Here is an 18,542-nt window from a genome sequence, read left to right as displayed (position 1 = left end):
CCAGCAAACCTGCCAGCAGTTGAAAGATATAAATAGGCACATTTAGGGAGAAAAGCATATTTAAGTTCCTTTGAAATGTGCTTGGCTAAAGGAGTATTTTGAAGAGAGGGAGTGGAAAAACAAATGGAAAATATTTTCTTTGAAAGGGAAAAAAAAAAAGCAACAAACTGTCCTTCCTAAATAGAGATACTTGGCTGGTGTGTACTTTACGCAGCCGTAGGTCAGCCCTTGCAAACAACTACTAAATTAAGTCCAGCTACTTAGATGCTAAAAGCGTGGAAGTGCCAATAATTAAGTTGCATCAGATGTAGGAAATGACTGATGTGTCTGCCATGCTCACGATAGCAGAGTTCACTGCGCTGCCATTTGATCAACCCCTTTTTCCTTATGTAAGCAAAAGGAATTTTCTTCTAAGGAAAATCAGCTGGTTTTGCACCTTTGTTTTGTTTTCTGAACTGCTAATCCCCTGAAGGTATAGAAGCTATTTGAAAGAGCAAATCAAAGCTCCCATAATTTAGTGTTATATTATTTGTTGATGTACGGTTTGATTTAGTGGCTACTTATTATATCAGGTTACCATATGATTATCTTAATTATTGACTCCAGAAGTAAATAGAGGGATTATGAGAGAGACAGGAAGGCCCAGTGGAAAGAGCATGTCTCAGAGAATCAAACACATCACAGTGTGCTCTTGGCTCCACCACTCATTTACTCTGAGTCTGAACTCCTCCCTCAGCCAGCCTGGCCATGAAATCAGGAGGGATTGCAGGGACAGGACTCAGATGCTGACCCAGGATTCAAAGAGATGCAGGAGAGCAGTATAAAAAGGACAGAGGAAAGTTCTGAGAGAGAGATATAAAATTAGCAGAAAAAATGAATACACACTACAGCATGCATTTGCATCAAAGCATGGAGCACCTATGTGGTCATGGAGAAGGGTAGTTTTGCCATGAAGGCCTGAAATTTGAGTCTGATCACAGTTCATTTCCAGCCTCTGCTAGTGATTTCCCGTGCAAAATCAGGTAGCCCTCGGATCCCTGTCTGAAAAACAAGGATGATAAAAATCATCCTTCTGTCTTTGTTTTTAGCTGCTCAAATTATTGGAGCACATCTCCTCGCAGAGCCTTCAGCCACGGTTCTCATGACATTGCGGCCATTTGTGGCTTTTAGTCTCCTAGCCTTTGCCTGATAACCATCGGACCTAAGCCAAAGGTTGAGTTAGTAGGCACTACTGCAACTATAAACGCCAACACTGAAAGGCTGTCAGTGCAGTCTATACTTCCTGTATTGATAATATTTGACATATACTGACAAAATACTTCATCTATTGACAAGCTGAGTTGCATCTTTTTCCCTAAGAGAGAAGTAGACACACTGGTTCTGCTCAGCCTGTGCAAATTACTTTCTCTGGTTTTGCTTTCCTTTCGTGAGCCAAAAAAAATGGGGATAATAGAATTGTATCTATTTCCTTCCTAGAAAAGATCAGTTAATGTGAAATGGTGCATGGTGGCTTAGTGGCTGAATAAGTGGGATACCCCTAATCCACCAAGGTATCCTTGTTCTATGTATGCCTTTTCTGCATACCATCTGGAGTTGTTCTCTGCTTAGTATCTTCAGTATGTACCATATGTTTTTGCATGAAAATTCAATAAAATATGCATTATACATGAAAAGCGCTGTAGTAAATAAAGGAAGGATGGAATCCAGTCGCCTTTGTGAACGGCAGGGGCCCCAAATCTTCATAAAAGGTTTAGTCTAGTCTGACGTCTGTGCTTTTCTCCAATTTACTCTGTGTCAGTCTTTAGGAGATGCTCTAATTTAAAAAAAAAAAAACCTCTGCTTTCCTGACGAGGCTGTTAGATGTACTTTGGCTGCCCTCTGCTGAGAGCACTGAATAAGACAAGGAAAATGTCCTTTTTCCAAGGAAGGTAACAGTGGGAGAAATTCTCTGTTGGTCCATGGGCTGAATTGTCAGTGCTGCTGGTGGTCGTCCGCGGTTTGGTGTCTCTCACTGTCTGCTGCCTGTCAGAGGGCAAAGTCTTCTGAGCTACAGCCCTGTTTGGGTTTTAGTGCCCACCGCTCATTGTAAAGGGCATAGACTTATGAAAATGTGGGCTCAGGCATTGCCCGCCATACAAAATTAAGCAGCATTACACAAGGGGTGGCCATGGGAGGAAACAGGCTTCCCTCCCCAGGCACTATTGCAGTCCTGCTGGGTGGGATTTGAGCTGTACCTCAGCCCCCTCTACTCAGCAGAGCAATTCACCGCTGCATGCCATTCCTCATTGGGGTGCTGGTTTCTTCCAGTGCCATCTCCCACCACTCTGCAGGCATCACAGCACTAGCACTTTGCTTTATTTCTATAACTGGGAAAGGGCAAAGGGTTTGCGCCAACATCAACAAGAATAACTGAAGGACCTGCTGTTTCTTGTGAACAAAGTGCTCCTGGTCTGCCACGCTCTTGGCCTTGGGAAGAAACAAGGGTCCTGTGCAGATTTTAGTGCATGTATAAAACAATAGCTCTGTTGTAGCTATTAATGCTCTCTGTAATGCCCTGTTTTTAATACTTCCTAGCAAGTAGATTTATTATTATATCTTCAGCTGGGCTGCACACCAAAGTGTTTTGATGAAGAGAGGAATGTTATATACGCATTTAATTACTGCCCACATTTTTGTATAATTTTATCGTTTACTGTTTTAGATGAGACATCAAGTTCTTCTACAGGAAAAATGCCCAGTAAAAAATAGATTATTTAAAAGCTAATCTGAAATGAGTTTGGCACTTAAATGTGAGAAAATGTAATTGTTCCTTTCTTCCTGCCTTTTCAGATGGTCCCTGATTACCAAAATGTACAAGAACTCCCTTATCTGGACATGGTGATTGCAGAGACATTGCGCATGTACCCACCTGCATTCAGGTATCTTTTTTTTTTCCCCTTTTGATTCCACAGGGTAGATCCCTAGCTCTATAAAATGGAAATCTCCCCTTGGAAGACCAATGTGCCCTTGGTCTTTGTGCCAACATCAATACTGCTTGTGCATTCGAAAGATATAATGTAGCCTATCAAAGGAAAACTGGCTAATACTGGTATTTCTAAAGCAGTCTATTACAATGGATTGGCCAAGATTGCTTACTCATCATTCTTCACATCTGCCAAGGTTAGAGGATGGAGCCATTTTGCAGCAGGACTGGCCTTAGAAAGCCAGATGCTGCTGCTTCCGTATGCCTCGGGCTTTGGGGATAGAGAGCAAAGACCTACCTTAGCCTGTTGGTCATTAAGGCCCTGATCTGTGGAGGGGCTGCACATTCAGAAAGCTGTATTTTACACATGTGTTTAACTTGGGCCCCTACCATTTTGCACTTAGTGCTGTGTTATACTAATATAGCTAAGCTGATGGCTACATCCGTTAAATTTTTAAAGTTTTGCCTCAATTCACACAAGACTAATTTTACTAAATTATATTGACGAACTGAAAACAAGGGGAAAAGAAATTAGAAAGCTGTTTGATTGTCACATTTCCAAGTTATCACAAGCATAAATGCAAATGTCAAGAATGAAACTTTTCAAAGTGGTCAGCCAGTAGCACTGCTTCTCGTGAAGCCAAGGGAAAAATTCAGATGACTGGAAAGGAGCCAAAGCTGAGCTTGCTATGAGAGTGTTTGAAAAATTTATCCCACAATTGCAAGCACCTTAAAATTAAAAAAAAAAAAAAAGCTTAAAATCATATTCTCTTTCATATGTTCACAAAGATCAGCATTCAAGATTTTTCCATGGACATCTGTAGGATTGTTCAGAAAGCAAATGTCAAAGATACTTGCTCCTGGATGAGATGACTGGGCTTCACTATGTTATATATGGTATACAAGTGGAAATGGTTTTGCCAGTTAAAGCGTCAGGGATCTTTGAGTTTCAGCTGAAACAGTGGGAAACAATCAACATTTGTCAGATAGGAAGCAGAATGAGAATGGAGCAAAGTTGTTCCGAAGTTTCAGTTGGTGTTTATTGATCTGGCTTTTACTCTGATGATGTGGAATGCATAGGACAGCCCAGTGCCTCAGAAAGATGCTAATTGCCTATGACAAGGATAATGCCGAGTTAGGGGAAAATTTAGTAGCAGCCAAGCTTGTTATAAAATGAGTTGTTTTTCTTCATAAAATGAACTTACTAGCCAGAGAACTTTCTTACCCAGAACTCACATTTCCACTGTCACCAAATTCATGTAAGGATGAGAAGGATGGTTTGTCAATACATTTTTGAGCATGCCAGTGTTTTGTTCCAGGTTTGGAGCCTCCATTATTTATTTGTCTATGAGAAAGAGAGAGATGGGTGACAGCGAGGAAAGAATGTGTTCCTGTAATGATACCAGACTGACAGCCCTGAAACTGAAATCTTTGTTCAACTTTTTAGGCACAGCATGAGGAGCAGCAAAGGGAGTTCCTGCACATTGTCTTGCCCCTGTGCTCCCAGCTGGTGCCAGGGAGTAGCTTCTAGACTGAGATAGCAGGGCACCCGCCTGGCTCTGGGCTGCTTTGGGGTCTGTAGCGACCACCCAAGCACCAAAAGATCTAGATCAGGATCTACTACCACACATGCACACCCACACAACATTTTTTTAACAAGGTTTACAGACCTAAGCTTGGCTTTGGCAGGTGGCTTTTCTCAGTCTTACTGTCACGATGAGGTTTCTAAGGACAGTCCTACTCTGTCGCTTGTCACCACAGGGCAGGACGAAACTGGAGAGTTTTGTTGCTAACATTATGCCTATCTTTGATGAGTGTATGTGAAATGCAGTTTTCCAAGGCTTGTGAATTGGTTGTATTTTTATAGTAGCAGCACAACACTTAGCCCTAATATTAAAACCATCTCTTACTAAGTTTCAGGTGCTGTCCCAACATGGAGGAGCTTCTCAAATAAAGAAACTCAAAACTATATTTGATATAATTTTTTCCTGAAAGCAAACCAGCATACTCTTTCTGCCTGTTTAAATTAGAGATGACTGACACATTTCATCTTCAGTTTTCATTAAAAAATGAGTCTAAAACCAACATTAGCAGCAAAATTGCAGTTTAACAGTTAACGGTTTGGAAAACTGTAATCAACTAGAAATGCTTTCCTGTGAAAAGGGCAAAAGTTAGCCATCTGCTTCTAGGTGGAGATGATTGTAACCTGAGAAGACACTAGCATCAGCAAGGGTTGCTGTATTTATCTACTGGGAAAGTGTTACTCCCAAAATTGCAGGGTCAGTCCAGCTGAAGAGATTGACTTTTATGGTTCCCTGCTGCTGTGTTTTTACTTCATTAATCATCTGGGCTACCTGACACTTACTGTTGCAGGTTCACTCGGGAAGCAGCTAAAGATTGCATAGTGCTGGGGCAGCGTATTCCAGCTGGGGCTGTCATTGAAACTGCAGTTGGACATCTCCACCACAACCCTGAGTTCTGGCCAGAACCTGAGAAGTTTGTTCCTGAGAGGTACGTGGAGTAATGCTTTCCATTCTTAGGTTGAAGTCCTTATTTGGGCCTGTTCAGATCAAAGGCCTGCCTTAAATGCTGTTTCACGCATTAGGGTGGGCACAGGTCTCCAGCCTGTTAGGTGGAGACACAAAATCCTGCTGCTCCTTCACAGCCACAGTTACCCACTATTCACCCGAAGAAGTATTTCCACCAAAAGGAGCTCAGTTTAACATAGATCGTAAAAATATGTGATTTCTACCAAATTAGACAAGTGGTGATAGTGGCACATACCACAGAGGGTGCAAGATTTGGTCAAGGTTGAAATGTGGCACAGGTTTTCAGGCCTGTTTCCAAATCAGATGCTGCAAATAGTGTCGCCTTTGGATGCAGAAATTCTGAAGTGAGATTGTATATTCACTGGCATGGAGGTATCTAGGAAACTCCTCCATCTCCTGGCTTGTTTAGAGCAGCCTTTCCACCTGAGATCTTGTAATGGTGTGGGTATACAGTGAGTGGGGAACCTACCCCATCTCCCAGGGGGAACTTGCTCTCTGTCCATAAGTTAGGATCCTGGGTTCTTAGCTCTGCTTGGCGAGAAATACTTTCACATGGAACATTTATTCTCTTCAGCTGGAGGGGGCACTGTCAAGTTGTGGTTTTGTACCCTATCTTACAGATGCTGAGTTGAGCTTACAGGGAGAGTTTCAGCTGATGTGGTGCTGTGTGGAAACACAATTTAGTTCTGTGGGCAGCTGCATTTTAAGGTACCACTACGTTGAAAAGTGTACTAAGAAAAAAAGTGCACGCTCCACAAACAACTGGGTGTGAGGCAGGCAGCCCAGAACCATCTTTGCCAGTAAGACAACACATGTATGGTGTAAGTGGGTTTGCCCAATGCTCCTTCTGGAGCAAATCTTGGCATATGGTCTATCAGGCACTTTAGACCATGAAGAAGAGCAATGCCAGGGGTAGAGAAACCCAGAGCTTTTGTTAGGGAGGAATCTTAGCAATAACTGGAAGTCTGGAGGGTTTTTTTTAGCAATGCTTATCTAGCAATGCTGTCTTAATTGTTTATTCACCACTTCAACAGTAGTATGAAAGAGCATTACAGGGTAAAATGGATGGTGGGGTCTGCAGTACCCTTGACTCATATGGTGCTGTTTGTTATGAATCTGAGATGAATTCCCTTTTGAAATTTCCCTGAGGAATGAAGCATAATTACTAACACTCTCTCCAGCTTGTATCAGTTGGTAATATTAGCAAGAATTATAAAATAAGAGCTTAACAAAAAATAAATTAATTCAGCTACAGCCTTTTCCCCCCTAATATTTCATTTTGAAATCTGCCTCAGGCATCATACAAGGGAGACTTTAAATTTACCAGAATGATATATGGGAATGACCAAGGCAAGAATTGCATTAACCTGCTTGCATGGGATATGCAACAGTGCTCAGTACATGAGTTAACGCTCTTTCAATCTCAAATTACGTGCTTCTATAGTACTTTCTGCAGTAGTATCCCAATCTTATTTAGGATATCTAAGCATGGGGATGGGGTTAGCGAAAATACACAACATTATTTTTTTCCAAACCTCAAAGTAGCCTGTATTACCTCTCAGGTCTTTCTACCCTGCATGAGTTCTCTGGGCGTTAGCAGTCTAAAGTTCTTGCAAACTGTATCCAAACAGATGAGAGATCTTCAGGGATGACCCTGAAGGACAGAACCTTTATCCACATGCATAACTGGAAAAGTAGTTCTGTACTACCAGAACAGCTCCAAAAACCTTCTGACATGGGAGGACTATGTAGATTTCCAGGGTAATGAGACTGCTGTAAAGGTTTGCGTGCTTTAAGAAACCACTCTGATAGTGACTCAGCACAGGCCAGGATGAGGCTCACCTTGTTGATTATGCATCGGCCCTAATAACTTGTACTGACTCAGACTCTGTACTCTTGCCTGTACATATTCGGTCCAGTATACATCCATCTTTGCAGTTGTTGGCAACCAGATTTTACTTTTTTTCCTTTGGACTGCTGTTCAAATAGGATTTTCTTTTCCTTCCTTGTGGAAAAAAAAAAAAAAAAAGAAAAAAGGTTCATTTCTAATGGGTTGATCAAGTATTTTAAAGCTAGCTAGTTGATGCATACCTGCATACGGACTGACTGCCACGTTAATCAGTCTTTCCAGTTGGACTGAGGTACTTCAGCTCTCAGAACAGAACTGTCTGCAACTTCAGTGTTTCCCAACTGGGAACCTGGTCTCTTTGGCCAAAGTGCAGAAAAAAGGGCTATACTAAATTGTAATAACTGTCTTACATGGCCTGTCCAATCCCATGAGATTTCCTCTCCCCTTACAAGCTTCAAAGAGAAATTCCCGTTGATCTGCATCTGCGGTTCACAGCAGAGAAGCACTGTTGCTAATTCTAGTTAGTTCACATTGCAGCCCGTTAGTTTCCTCTTAGCTGTAATCTCTACCTCATACATGCAAAGGTCTACACAGCTAGAGTGTCTGCACCTGAAGTTATCATTCTTCTGAACATGGTCATCAAACGAAGGCAATTCATTAAAGATAGATTGGAAGTAATACTAATGTCTGTCCTCTCCTGCAATCATCAGTTGACAAAGGCTGATGGCCATAAGTCAATTATCTGTTTACTTAAGGGTGTCAGCTCCATCAGGACAGAGTCTGTCAATAGTCCCCTTGACCTGTCCATTAAGACCGATTGAAATTAATAACCACCTTTTGAGATGTAAATGAAAAACATGGAAACAGGAGCAAAAAGCATTTGAACCAGTTTCCATCTCTGCACCTTCTAGGTTTACAGAGGAGGCGAAGAAGGAACGACATCCCTTTGTATACCTGCCCTTTGGGGCAGGACCCCGTGGCTGTATTGGCATGAAAATGGGTTTGCTGGAGACAAAAATGACTCTGCTGAGGATTTTGCAGAAGTTTCAATTTAAGACCTGCCCAGAGACTGAGGTTTGTACATGCAGAGGCTTAAAGGGAGTTGACAGTGTGACCTAGAGAGGACAACTGACTTTGTGTGTTTCTCTTTGTTTGAGAAAACTCCTAGAGCCACTTCCATAATAAGGAGGGACAAGAGGCCTGGACTGCATGTTTTAATCAAAATGTGTTTTAACCTTTATGATTTTTCCAAAAAAACAAACAGTTACACAGCCCTGCCTTAGCAGAGAGCAGTGTAGCAACACTGCAGTCAAAATACCTTGATTTACACAGGGTGAATGGGTGTACATCTTTCATGGGATGTCAGCACTTTAGTATATGCCTATTGCTGTAGAGTTTATAGAGTTAATTTCTTTCTGTTCAGATCTACAGTATACCTGGGCAACCACTGCCTCAGCCTCAGGCTGTAAATTCTATTTAATATTGTACTACCACAGCTGACTGTAAAACAAGTACTTTACAGCTTCCACAGTAATCCTGGTATGAATTGGTCCCCCAGCAAAAATGTCTGTCTGTATGTGGGAGTGTTATACAGACATAAACAAATACATACAAGTGTACACAAGATGCTCTTTTTTCTTTCAGATTCCTTTGCAGCTGAAATCAAAAGCCACACTTGGACCAAAAAATGGAGTCTACGTTATTCTAGAATCTCGCTAAAAGAAATGTACATCCTGAAGTCTCCTGGGATGGAACCCCTTGTTCAGTGACTCACTGGGTATAATTATTTTTGAAAACCCCAAAGACAGGTAGGAACCTAAGTCCCACTGATGGTTAGTAAGTGCTGCCTCATTGCCCTCCTGTGGGAGAGCCTCCAGCCACTTTTTTCAATGAGACATGGGCTCCACAGTCTTTTTGGTGGTTTTCAAATTGCTGTGAATAGTATCTGTAAAGAAGCATCCCACTTTCACTTGCTTTTCTACATTACACTTCCTTTCACTCATCTTTGAGAATGCTTTCTTCATGCTCAAGTTCAATAAATGGAGCAGGTGTTAAGCATACACACGATTTACAATAGATTTTAATTACAATTCATTATCTCACATATCTTTCTCATGCACTTATAAGGCCTTACTCTAGAAAAAGCCCAAGAGGCACCACAGTTATAGCAGAAGACGTGTGATCCAGTGAGTTGGATTTTATCACAGAATCACAGAATCACGGAATCCATCAGGTTGGAAGAGACCTCTGGGATCATTGAGTCCAACCATTGCCCTGACACCACCATGTCAACTAGACCATGGCACTAAGTGCCATGTCCAGTCTTTTCTTAAACACATCCAGAGATGGTGACTCCACCACCTCCCTGGGCAGCCTGTTCCAATGTCTAATGACGCTTTCTGAGAAGAAATACTTCCTAATGTCTAACCTGAACCTCCCCTGGCGAAGCCTGAGGCTATGTCCTCTTGTCCTATCACTAGTTGCCTGGGAGAGGAGGCTGACTCCCACTCTGTTACAACCTCCCTTTTCAGGTAGTGGTAGACTGCAATAATCTTGAACTTGAATTATCTTGAACTCTGCTAAAAATCAAAGCTGAGTCTTCTGCACAATGCTTAATCTCTCCTTGTGTCTGTAAAGTAGAAGGAGTTGCACCTTCTTCATGCTTTTGAAGTGATTTGAAATACACTTAGATTATCAATTTGCCCTTGATACATTACATCAACATGACTGAAGAGGAAGGAAGAGTTGTTCTGCTTACCAGTTAAGTTCCAGTAGCTAAGATCAAAGAAATGAGATGACAGCCATTTTGCTGGCTACTGAACTGCTGTTGGAAAGTTGGAGAAAAAGAAGATACAAATTTAAAGAAAGCAGGAGGACTGGAGGAAATTTAAGGGTAATCAGAAGGTATTGGTATAACATCTGCTTCACATTGAGGCCTTTTCTTTCCAATCATTGCAGTTGGCACCATCCTTGTCTAGCTCATTGACTCAAGGAAATTAAGAGCGCTGCATGCACTAAAGCCAATGGCAAGGGAGTGGGATCCAGGATCAACTGTCGCAGCAGCTCTCTTGATTCCTTATGTGACCCTGGAGCAGGCCACATCCCAAGTGCCTCACTCCACTCAGGAAGGAACTTGTCTGATTGCCAGCTGTAGCACCACCATGGATCCATTCAAGCCGAATGACTGTGCATATGCATCTTCACAGCCAAAGCAGCAGTACACTTGCCCTCTTCACATTCCCTGCATGGTCTTTCCTACTCTTCTACAAAGCCCTTCAATCACCACACAGCTAGTGGAGCATCACACAGCAGTGATCAATTGACCAGAAAAAAAAACCAAAACCAAAACATTTCCTTCAGTGGGCACCACAAACTGGTTGGCTGTACAACAAAACCATGAGAGGAGATGGTCTCAGTCTCAGAATCAGAGAATCAATCAGGTTGGGAGAGACCTCTGGGATCATCGAGTCCAACCATTGCCCTGCCACCACCTTGTCAACTAGACCATGGCACTAAGTGCCATGTCCAGTCTTTTCTTAAACACATCCACATCTCAGGGTCCTTTTTTTTCTTTTATAAAGTTTTTATAAATAGCAAAAATTCTTATGGTGCCATAAAAGTAAGGAAGCACCTTTTGGTTCTTTGCAAGAGTTGACCTTCCGCCTGCTGACATACTCTGCTCAAGGTTTCCTTAGGTACAGCATCTCTCTTAGTGGTAGGCACAGAGAAGTCTCATGGCAGCAGGAGAAAGAGACTGACTGCTCAGCTTCACTGCAAGGATTGCTGGAAGGAGCCATTTGCTCACTGATCCCTAGCTAGTTCCCTAGTTTCTCTCCAGCAAACACCTTTTGCTGTGTTCTTCCCCTAGTCTGCCCTAACACTGATCAAATTACTGTATCTTGCTTTTGGAAGATTTTTTCTTTCTCTTTCATGAGATTTTTTTTTTTTTAAACCAAAACTGTACAGGCAGTAGCAGTGAAGTACTGACCTGGCAGTCTTGGAATTGTTCCTATTTCCATGGAGCATCTCTGGCACGCTAAACAGAACTGCCTTGTTACAGACACACTGTTTATATGAATTCCTGATAGAGTGATTGTTATTTATTTGAAAAGCAACTTACTGTATATACCCTAGTTTCTACATGTTATCCATCATTTTTCCCCTCTTGAAAATAGTGTGCTGGCAGCTGATGCATACAACTGTACAGCTTATACATACAACTGGCAAAAGTTGGATGGGCCTTGCCTAAAAACTTCTCAGCTACCTGAATGAACAGGAAGCTCGTTCCAGTCTGAAGTCAGCTGTCAAAGGCTTGCTTGTCCCTTCAAAATTTTTTTACTGTTTTTCTTCCTTACATGAATTAGGAGGTCATTGTGTGCTTCATTTTTGACCAAATATTCCAAGCCTAAATCAAGCTTGTGCCTTTCTTCCATATGCTTTTGTATGGACTGTTCTACAGCTTGTCTGAATGCTGTTTATATCCTCAATATTTATCCAACGAAGTGCCACTAATGTATAGAGTAGTTGAACAGCTTATATTTCTGTGCCTCAACAGAGCAGTATCATCTTGAATACCATGTTGACTCCACTGGAAAAAAACAGTACCGCAGTGGCTGCAACTGTGCATCACATTTTACGGCTTGAAAACTGCACCAAGAGTCTTTCCCAGATGCTTCTCAGTTGAACGCAGACAGTATGTGTGCAAGTAAACTCACTTGAGTCTGCACTAACATTTTTTCAACTGTACTGCAAAGTTTTCTGGTTAGGAAGTATTACCTGTTTTTACCTGTCAGTTTGTAGTGGTATGGAATAGAGGAGTTATTTTTGCAGCTGTGGGCCAAGTCAGATTTCTGGAAGTGCATCATCCCTTGTTCTACATGCGGGCCTAGCGAGACAGCTAGAGAAGTGAGACAGAGTAAAGGCTGCCAGCTTTCCAGTAATATTGGAAGAGTCCCAAGCCATTTCTTCCTTTTAAACAACAGCTGCGGATACAGTCACCAGAGAACGCACAGACATTTTACCACGATACTTAATGGCCCTCGCCCTGGCTCTGTGGGCTCAGTACCATACATAAAGAGCGAGCTGTGTTGAGAGACCAGCTCTAGCCCCCTGGAAGCACATATTTGCAAAAAACAAGACATGAGACTGACAGCAGCTCTTCAAAACAGAAACTGGTAATATTATGTTAATCACAGTGTGTTTGTGCACCCATATAACATGGTTCTGAATGGATCCTGAGCAGAGTTGGCTTTAGGATTCATTAAAAAAAAAAAACTACCAAAAGAAAAAAGCATTATGTTTATAGTTGCAAAATCAAAACATTACTTTATATCCTTAAGTTATGGTGACTATTAGCATTTCTGGTACAGTATGCTTCAGTCAACAGCAGTTGAGTCTAGGGAGGAATGAGGAAGCTGATTTAAAATAATTTCTCTCCTCAGGAACAGTGTGTGTTGTCTTGCATTGCTGAGCTGTGGGTTTGTTTAGAATTGGGCATGTCTGTTTTACAAAAGGGTCTTAATCATTCTCTGACAGCTGATATGAAGCAAAGGCTGCTTGGTAAAGGAAAGCTTCTATTAAAAACATCTTCTGGGACTTTGCAATGATTACAGAAAGCTGTCAGGATAAAATGGTATTTTTAATGAGACTGATGATATAGAAAACCTTCACAGTTTTGTACTTTATAAATAGTATTCCTAGAAAAATGGAGCTGGGTGTTAGAAATTATTATGCTTCATTGATTGCAAATTTGAACTATCTATTCTTACCTGGCATTAAACTGCATAATTTACTCTCTGTGTGTGATACTTTCTGAAATGACCACCTTCTCATTTCCTTTTGTTAACTGATGTTTCCATCTTGGACACAGCTTCACTTAATATCAGACTCTTCGTGCATTTACAGTAGTAAAGATGCTAAAAGAATTTAAAGCTGACTTATAAGCTGTTTATTTCATTGCTTGGTTTGCACTGGCCTCTCTTTCTTCTGACTGTGAAAAGTCTGATCAGTCTCTAAGATCTGTGCTCCCTGCACTGATGGGTGCTACGGCTACTTGCAAGGAGGGAGCAGGATTCCCTCAATTGCTAGGATTTTTGCAAGTAGAGAAGAATTCGTGACCGGGCCTGAAACAAGAAGTGCAAGGGAGCTATTCAGGCCCGTGAAGCCTATCCCCTGGTAAAAGAGGTAAGCACCAGTAATCCTGGCCATATAACAGCCATCCCACCTGGATTTTGTGCTGGAAGCACTGCAAGTAAAGCAGCATTTCTGCAACTCCCACTTGCCCTTTGGCTCAAAGGCAGCTCTGAGCAAAGGTTTCTAAGAAGCCAAGTGCAAGTCTTCTCCAAGCCAAGCAGCTCTGAGCACACTACCATAGCTGGTATGTGCCATCACCTAAGTTCCTCTTATCCACCACCCCTGCCTCACCAGGCTGCAGGTATCCGAACTGGGTAGTGTGCTGCCATTCCTTTGCTGCCTCCATTGATAGACAGAATTTTGCCACCCACATCTTACAAAAATCTACGCAGAATATTATGACAAACCTGATTACGGGTAAAACTCATTAAACGGTGTGGTGGGTTGGCCTTGGCTGGCTGCCAGACGCCTACCCAGCCCAGCAGGTGGGGGATCAGGGGTTCATAAACTACTGTGCTCCATACTGCACTACAGGCATAGCAAAGTCATTTGGCTTCTGCTGGCTTGCCATCTGTCTTGCCAGGATGGACCTGTTATCAAAAAAAGGAAACAACCTCCACAGCTTATCTTTCTTCTCACATGGTGTAGGAGCGGGTGAGAGATAATTACCCTCTTCCTGCTCAGTTTCATTGTCATAAGTAGCCAAGAGATATCCTCTTCACTCAGAAAAAAGGTTCAATATCAATTTTTGTCTGAAGTTTAGATTTAATGCAAACAACTCTTTAATCTGTTCATTTCCAAATGCAATCCAAACAGCTGTAGAGGGACTCCATTACTTAACAGCAGCATCTTTAAGAAAGTTTTCAAAAACTCAGAAATGTAGTGAAACATGGTGCTTGTAGTTTTGAGAGAAAGAAAAGCATTACAAGGAATTTAGTGGTTTGAATACCTGTTTATTTACTACACACAAGAAAGTTACCACTGCAGTTTCGAAAATGGAAAACATGGTAACTTTTCTTTTTTTGTGTGTTAATGGAGAAATAACAGATGATAAAGTAACACAACCAGCCATTTTATTCCAGTTACTTTACTTACACACATACAACACACTTACACATCCCTTCCAAGAATTAAGTCAAAGGTTTTAAAAATATTATTAGCCATCAAAAATGTTATTAAAAAAAATCTCAACTTTTTGCCTGAAAAAATGTTTCTTTCAATTTTCTGGCAAAAGATTAACATGACTATTCCAGTTCTTAACCGAAATGCTGATTATGCTCAGAGGAAGAAAGTCATACTACCAGTATTCTCATTTGCCATGAACACGTAGATGAACACAGTTTTTGTTTTGGCAGAAAAATCTTACTCTGCACAGGTATGAAAGCTTTCATACATAATGATGTTATCCTCCTCAATGAATGCAGTATTTGCTGACAAGCGCATGTGCTGACATGAGATTTATCATGTATGTTCTATTACAAACCTTTCAGAAGAAAGAATACAGTCAGCTTGCTTTTCCACATCCTGTGTTTTACTGAGTTTAAACATGAATAGAGTATTTTCCCTTAGATATCATGCTGCTAGCTTTACAGTTCATATCAAAAGTTCTGCACAGCCTTACTCCAGCTAATCATGGCTAAACTAGTTCACAGTGCTGAAGTAATAAATTTACCCAGTGTACACCTGTCAATCATCATCCAGATGAATTAAAAAGAAGTGCTTCTAGAATACAGGTAGAGATGAGCTTCTTTTGGTCCTATACAAAGTATATCTTAAGGCTTTTGCAGTACACTACAGCTAACAAGTACTCATTTAGGAGCACTAAAGCTGTGATAAAGTATCTGTCTATGCATCAGCAACTTTAATCTTAAAAAAACTTGAACTGTCAAGTATTTCTTACTATCTGCTGACCACTCAACACTAATAACATCTTTTGCTTGGAACAATTAAATATTGAACTTAATCCTCAGATTTTTAAAGGTTTCAGCTCTGTGGCTGAAGACCACTCCCCAGGTAAGCACATTTTTCATGCAAGAAAATCGAAAGACACCTTAATTACACAGGTAACGAGTGTATCTCCCGCAACCAAAGGGGCAGTACACCTAATGAGACACAGTCACTCACTGTCCTTCCCAAGAGCTGTAAGAGAACCATAGCGTTGCTCCACAGAAACAGAGTATTGCTAATCAATCAACTAAGCAACACACAGCCACTCGCTCACTCCTCCCCCTGCAGAGGGATGGGGAACAGAATCGGGGAGCGAGGGGAAAGTAAAACTTGTGGGTTGAGATAAAGACAGTTTAATAGAACAGAAAAGAAAGAGAAAATAATGATCATAATAATAATAGATTATACAAAACCAGTGATGCGCAATGCAATTCCTCATCAATGCCCATCCTGTCCCCGAGCAGCGATTGCTGCCCCTGGCCAACTCCCCCCAGTTTACATGCTGAGCATGATGTCATGTGGTATGGAATATCCCTTTGGCCAGTTTGAGTCAGCTGTCCTGGCTGTGTCCCCTCCCAAGCTTCTTGTGCACCTCCAGCCTTGTCACTGGCAAGGCATGAGAAGCTGAGAAGTCCTTGACTTGGCGCTTAGCAACAGCTAAAACATTAGGGTGTTATTAACATTATTCTCATCCTAAATCCAAAGCACAGTACTAAACAGATACTAGGAAGAAAATTAACTCTATTCCAGCTGAAACCAGGACAATACCCACCCCTTATTCAACCATCTACATCATGTCCAGGACCCCACTTTCCAAGAGATTTCAATTAATCACCACCACTTTTCCTGTCTTTTGATATATACACACACAGACATCATTCCCTTAGTCTATAGGCCATCCCTCTAAAACTGTTTGTTGAGTTAATTTAAGTCCATGACTTTGGGCTCCATCTGTCGTAGTGGTCCTTCAGGGCAGGAGAGATGGTGTGTGGTGTCGGATTGGTGCATGCTGAAGCTAGGTTTCATTCCATTATCGCTGCACTTTGATGAAATTGAACAAAGTTCATTCTTCATTAATATGGGTGATTGTTAGTGTAATACCATTGATATAGCACATAGTAACCATAGTAGTGATGACATGCAGTATTATATAACAATTAACATTATACAATTCAAATCATTGGTTATTCTCATCCAAAATTAAATCCCCGTGGGGTACACATCAGACTTCCTCATCCTTTTGCATTACCCACCAAGTGCACCCAGGTCCTTGAGCAAAAGCAATCCCACAGATGGGTTTGCCAAGGCAGGAATAACCCAGACTGTCTTCCCCAGTATATTTTTTACGTGCACTACAGGGACTTCATCCCCTTCTACAGTACGTAAAAGTTTTGATTGGGCAAGTCTGGCTCGATTGGCAGATCCCCTAGTGTTGACAAATCAGGGGGCTTTTGCTAGATGTGTATCTCAATGTTTGAATGTCCCAGCACCCATTGCTCTCAGTGTACTCTTTAACAGTCCATTTTATCATTCAATAAAACCCTAGATGTTGACCTTGAGTCTCCCCTGGTGCTTTCTGCCAGAGGCTCGAGAGCGTCTGCCACCAGGTTAATAGCCAGCCCAGCTTTAAACCGTGACAGGAGGGATTACAATCAGACTGTAATTTGAATATGCATTCTCCAAAAACCCAAAATGCCTAGGAAAGCTTGTGTTTCCTTTTTACTGGTTAGCAGAGACATACTGTTATTTTGTTGATCACATGTATTGGAATCTGATGACATCCATCTTGCCATTTTATTCCTAAAACTGCATCTCCTTGCAGGTCCCTTGACCTTACTTTGTTTTATGGCAAAACTGGCTTTCAGGATTTGGACTATTTTCTTTCCTTTCTCAAAAACAACTTCTGCTGTATTGCCCCACATGACTATGTCATCAATGTATTGCAGGTGTTCCAGAGCTTCACCCTGTTTCAGTGCAGTCTGGATGGTTGCAGTCTGGCAAATGGTTGGGCTGTATTTCCACCCCAGGGGCAATCGATTCCACGTGTACTGGACAACCTTCCAAGTGAAAGCAAACTGTGTCCTGCACTCTGCTGCCAAAGGGATTGAGAAAAACGCATTAGTGATATTAGTCGTGGCATACCACTTGGCTGCTTTGGACTCCAGTTTGCGTTGAAGTTCTAGCATGTCCAGCATGGCAGCACTCAGTGGTGGTGTGACTTCATTCAGGCCGTGATAGTCTACTGTTAGGTCTCCAACTCTCCATTAGACTTTGCACTGGCCATATGGGGACTGCTAAAGGGGTGAGTGAGTCTTGCTGATCACTCCTTGGCTCTCCACTCAACGAATCAGCTTATGGATGGGAATCAGGGAGTCTTGGTTGGTGTGACATTACCACTGGTGCAGTTGTGGTAGCAATTGGCACCTCTTGTTCTTCAACTCTCAGCAACACCACAATAGAAGGGTCCTCCGAGAGACCAGGCAAGGTAGACAGCTGTTTAATTTGCTCCATCTCCAAGGCAGCTATCCCAAAAGGCCACTGGTACTGTTTTGGGTCCTTCAAACATGCTCTCCTGAAGTAGTCTATGCCAAGGATGCACAGAGACTGAGTCAGTCACAATGGGGTGCTTTTGCCACTCATTCCCAGTTAGGCTCACTTTGGCCTCCAATAGAGTTAGCTGTTGGGATCCCCCTGTCACTCCAGAAATGCAGATGGGTTCTGCCCCTTTATAGCTTGATGGCATTAGGGTGTCCACTAGAGCCTCATACTCCTCTGTGTCTGATGTGCCAGGCCATCAAATCCACATGGTCCAGTAAGCCCAGTTGTCCCTTTCCTCCACCTAGCTGGAGGAATGGCCCCTCTAGTCCTGGTCATAGTATTCACTACTCACTTCTTGTAAACACGAATCAGAAGTCCCTTCATTAATATCAGGAGTAAGATCAGCCCTTCTACTCTGTCTGGGGAACTACCCACTGGAGACTGGAGCAGCAGTTTTCCTGGACGAACCCCTTTTTATGATTGTTTTTCCTTACAACTCACATACCTGTGCCTCTAGGGTCAAGGTCGATTTTCCATCCCACTTCCTCATGTCCTCTCCATGGTC

At 42.0% G+C, this 18,542-nt stretch overlaps 1 protein-coding gene across 1 annotated transcript in view; it reads left to right on the top strand.

Annotated features, from left to right (window-relative positions):
• The window catches only part of TBXAS1 (thromboxane A synthase 1), a 254,674-nt gene extending 245,361 nt beyond the window's left edge, over positions 1-9,313 (top strand). The window contains 4 exon segments of the mRNA XM_068400625.1: positions 2,830-2,918; positions 5,336-5,473; positions 8,272-8,434; positions 9,005-9,313. Coding sequence (XP_068256726.1) covers positions 2,830-2,918; positions 5,336-5,473; positions 8,272-8,434; positions 9,005-9,079 — 465 coding nt within the window. The 3' untranslated portion in view covers positions 9,080-9,313.
• The last annotated feature ends 9,229 nt before the right edge of the window (positions 9,314-18,542 follow it).

The sequence above is a fragment of the Nyctibius grandis genome, chromosome 5, assembly GCF_013368605.1.
Source record: "Nyctibius grandis isolate bNycGra1 chromosome 5, bNycGra1.pri, whole genome shotgun sequence".
Taxonomy (NCBI): Eukaryota; Metazoa; Chordata; class Aves; order Nyctibiiformes; family Nyctibiidae; genus Nyctibius; species Nyctibius grandis.
This window is presented reverse-complemented; position numbering and strand designations above follow the sequence as displayed.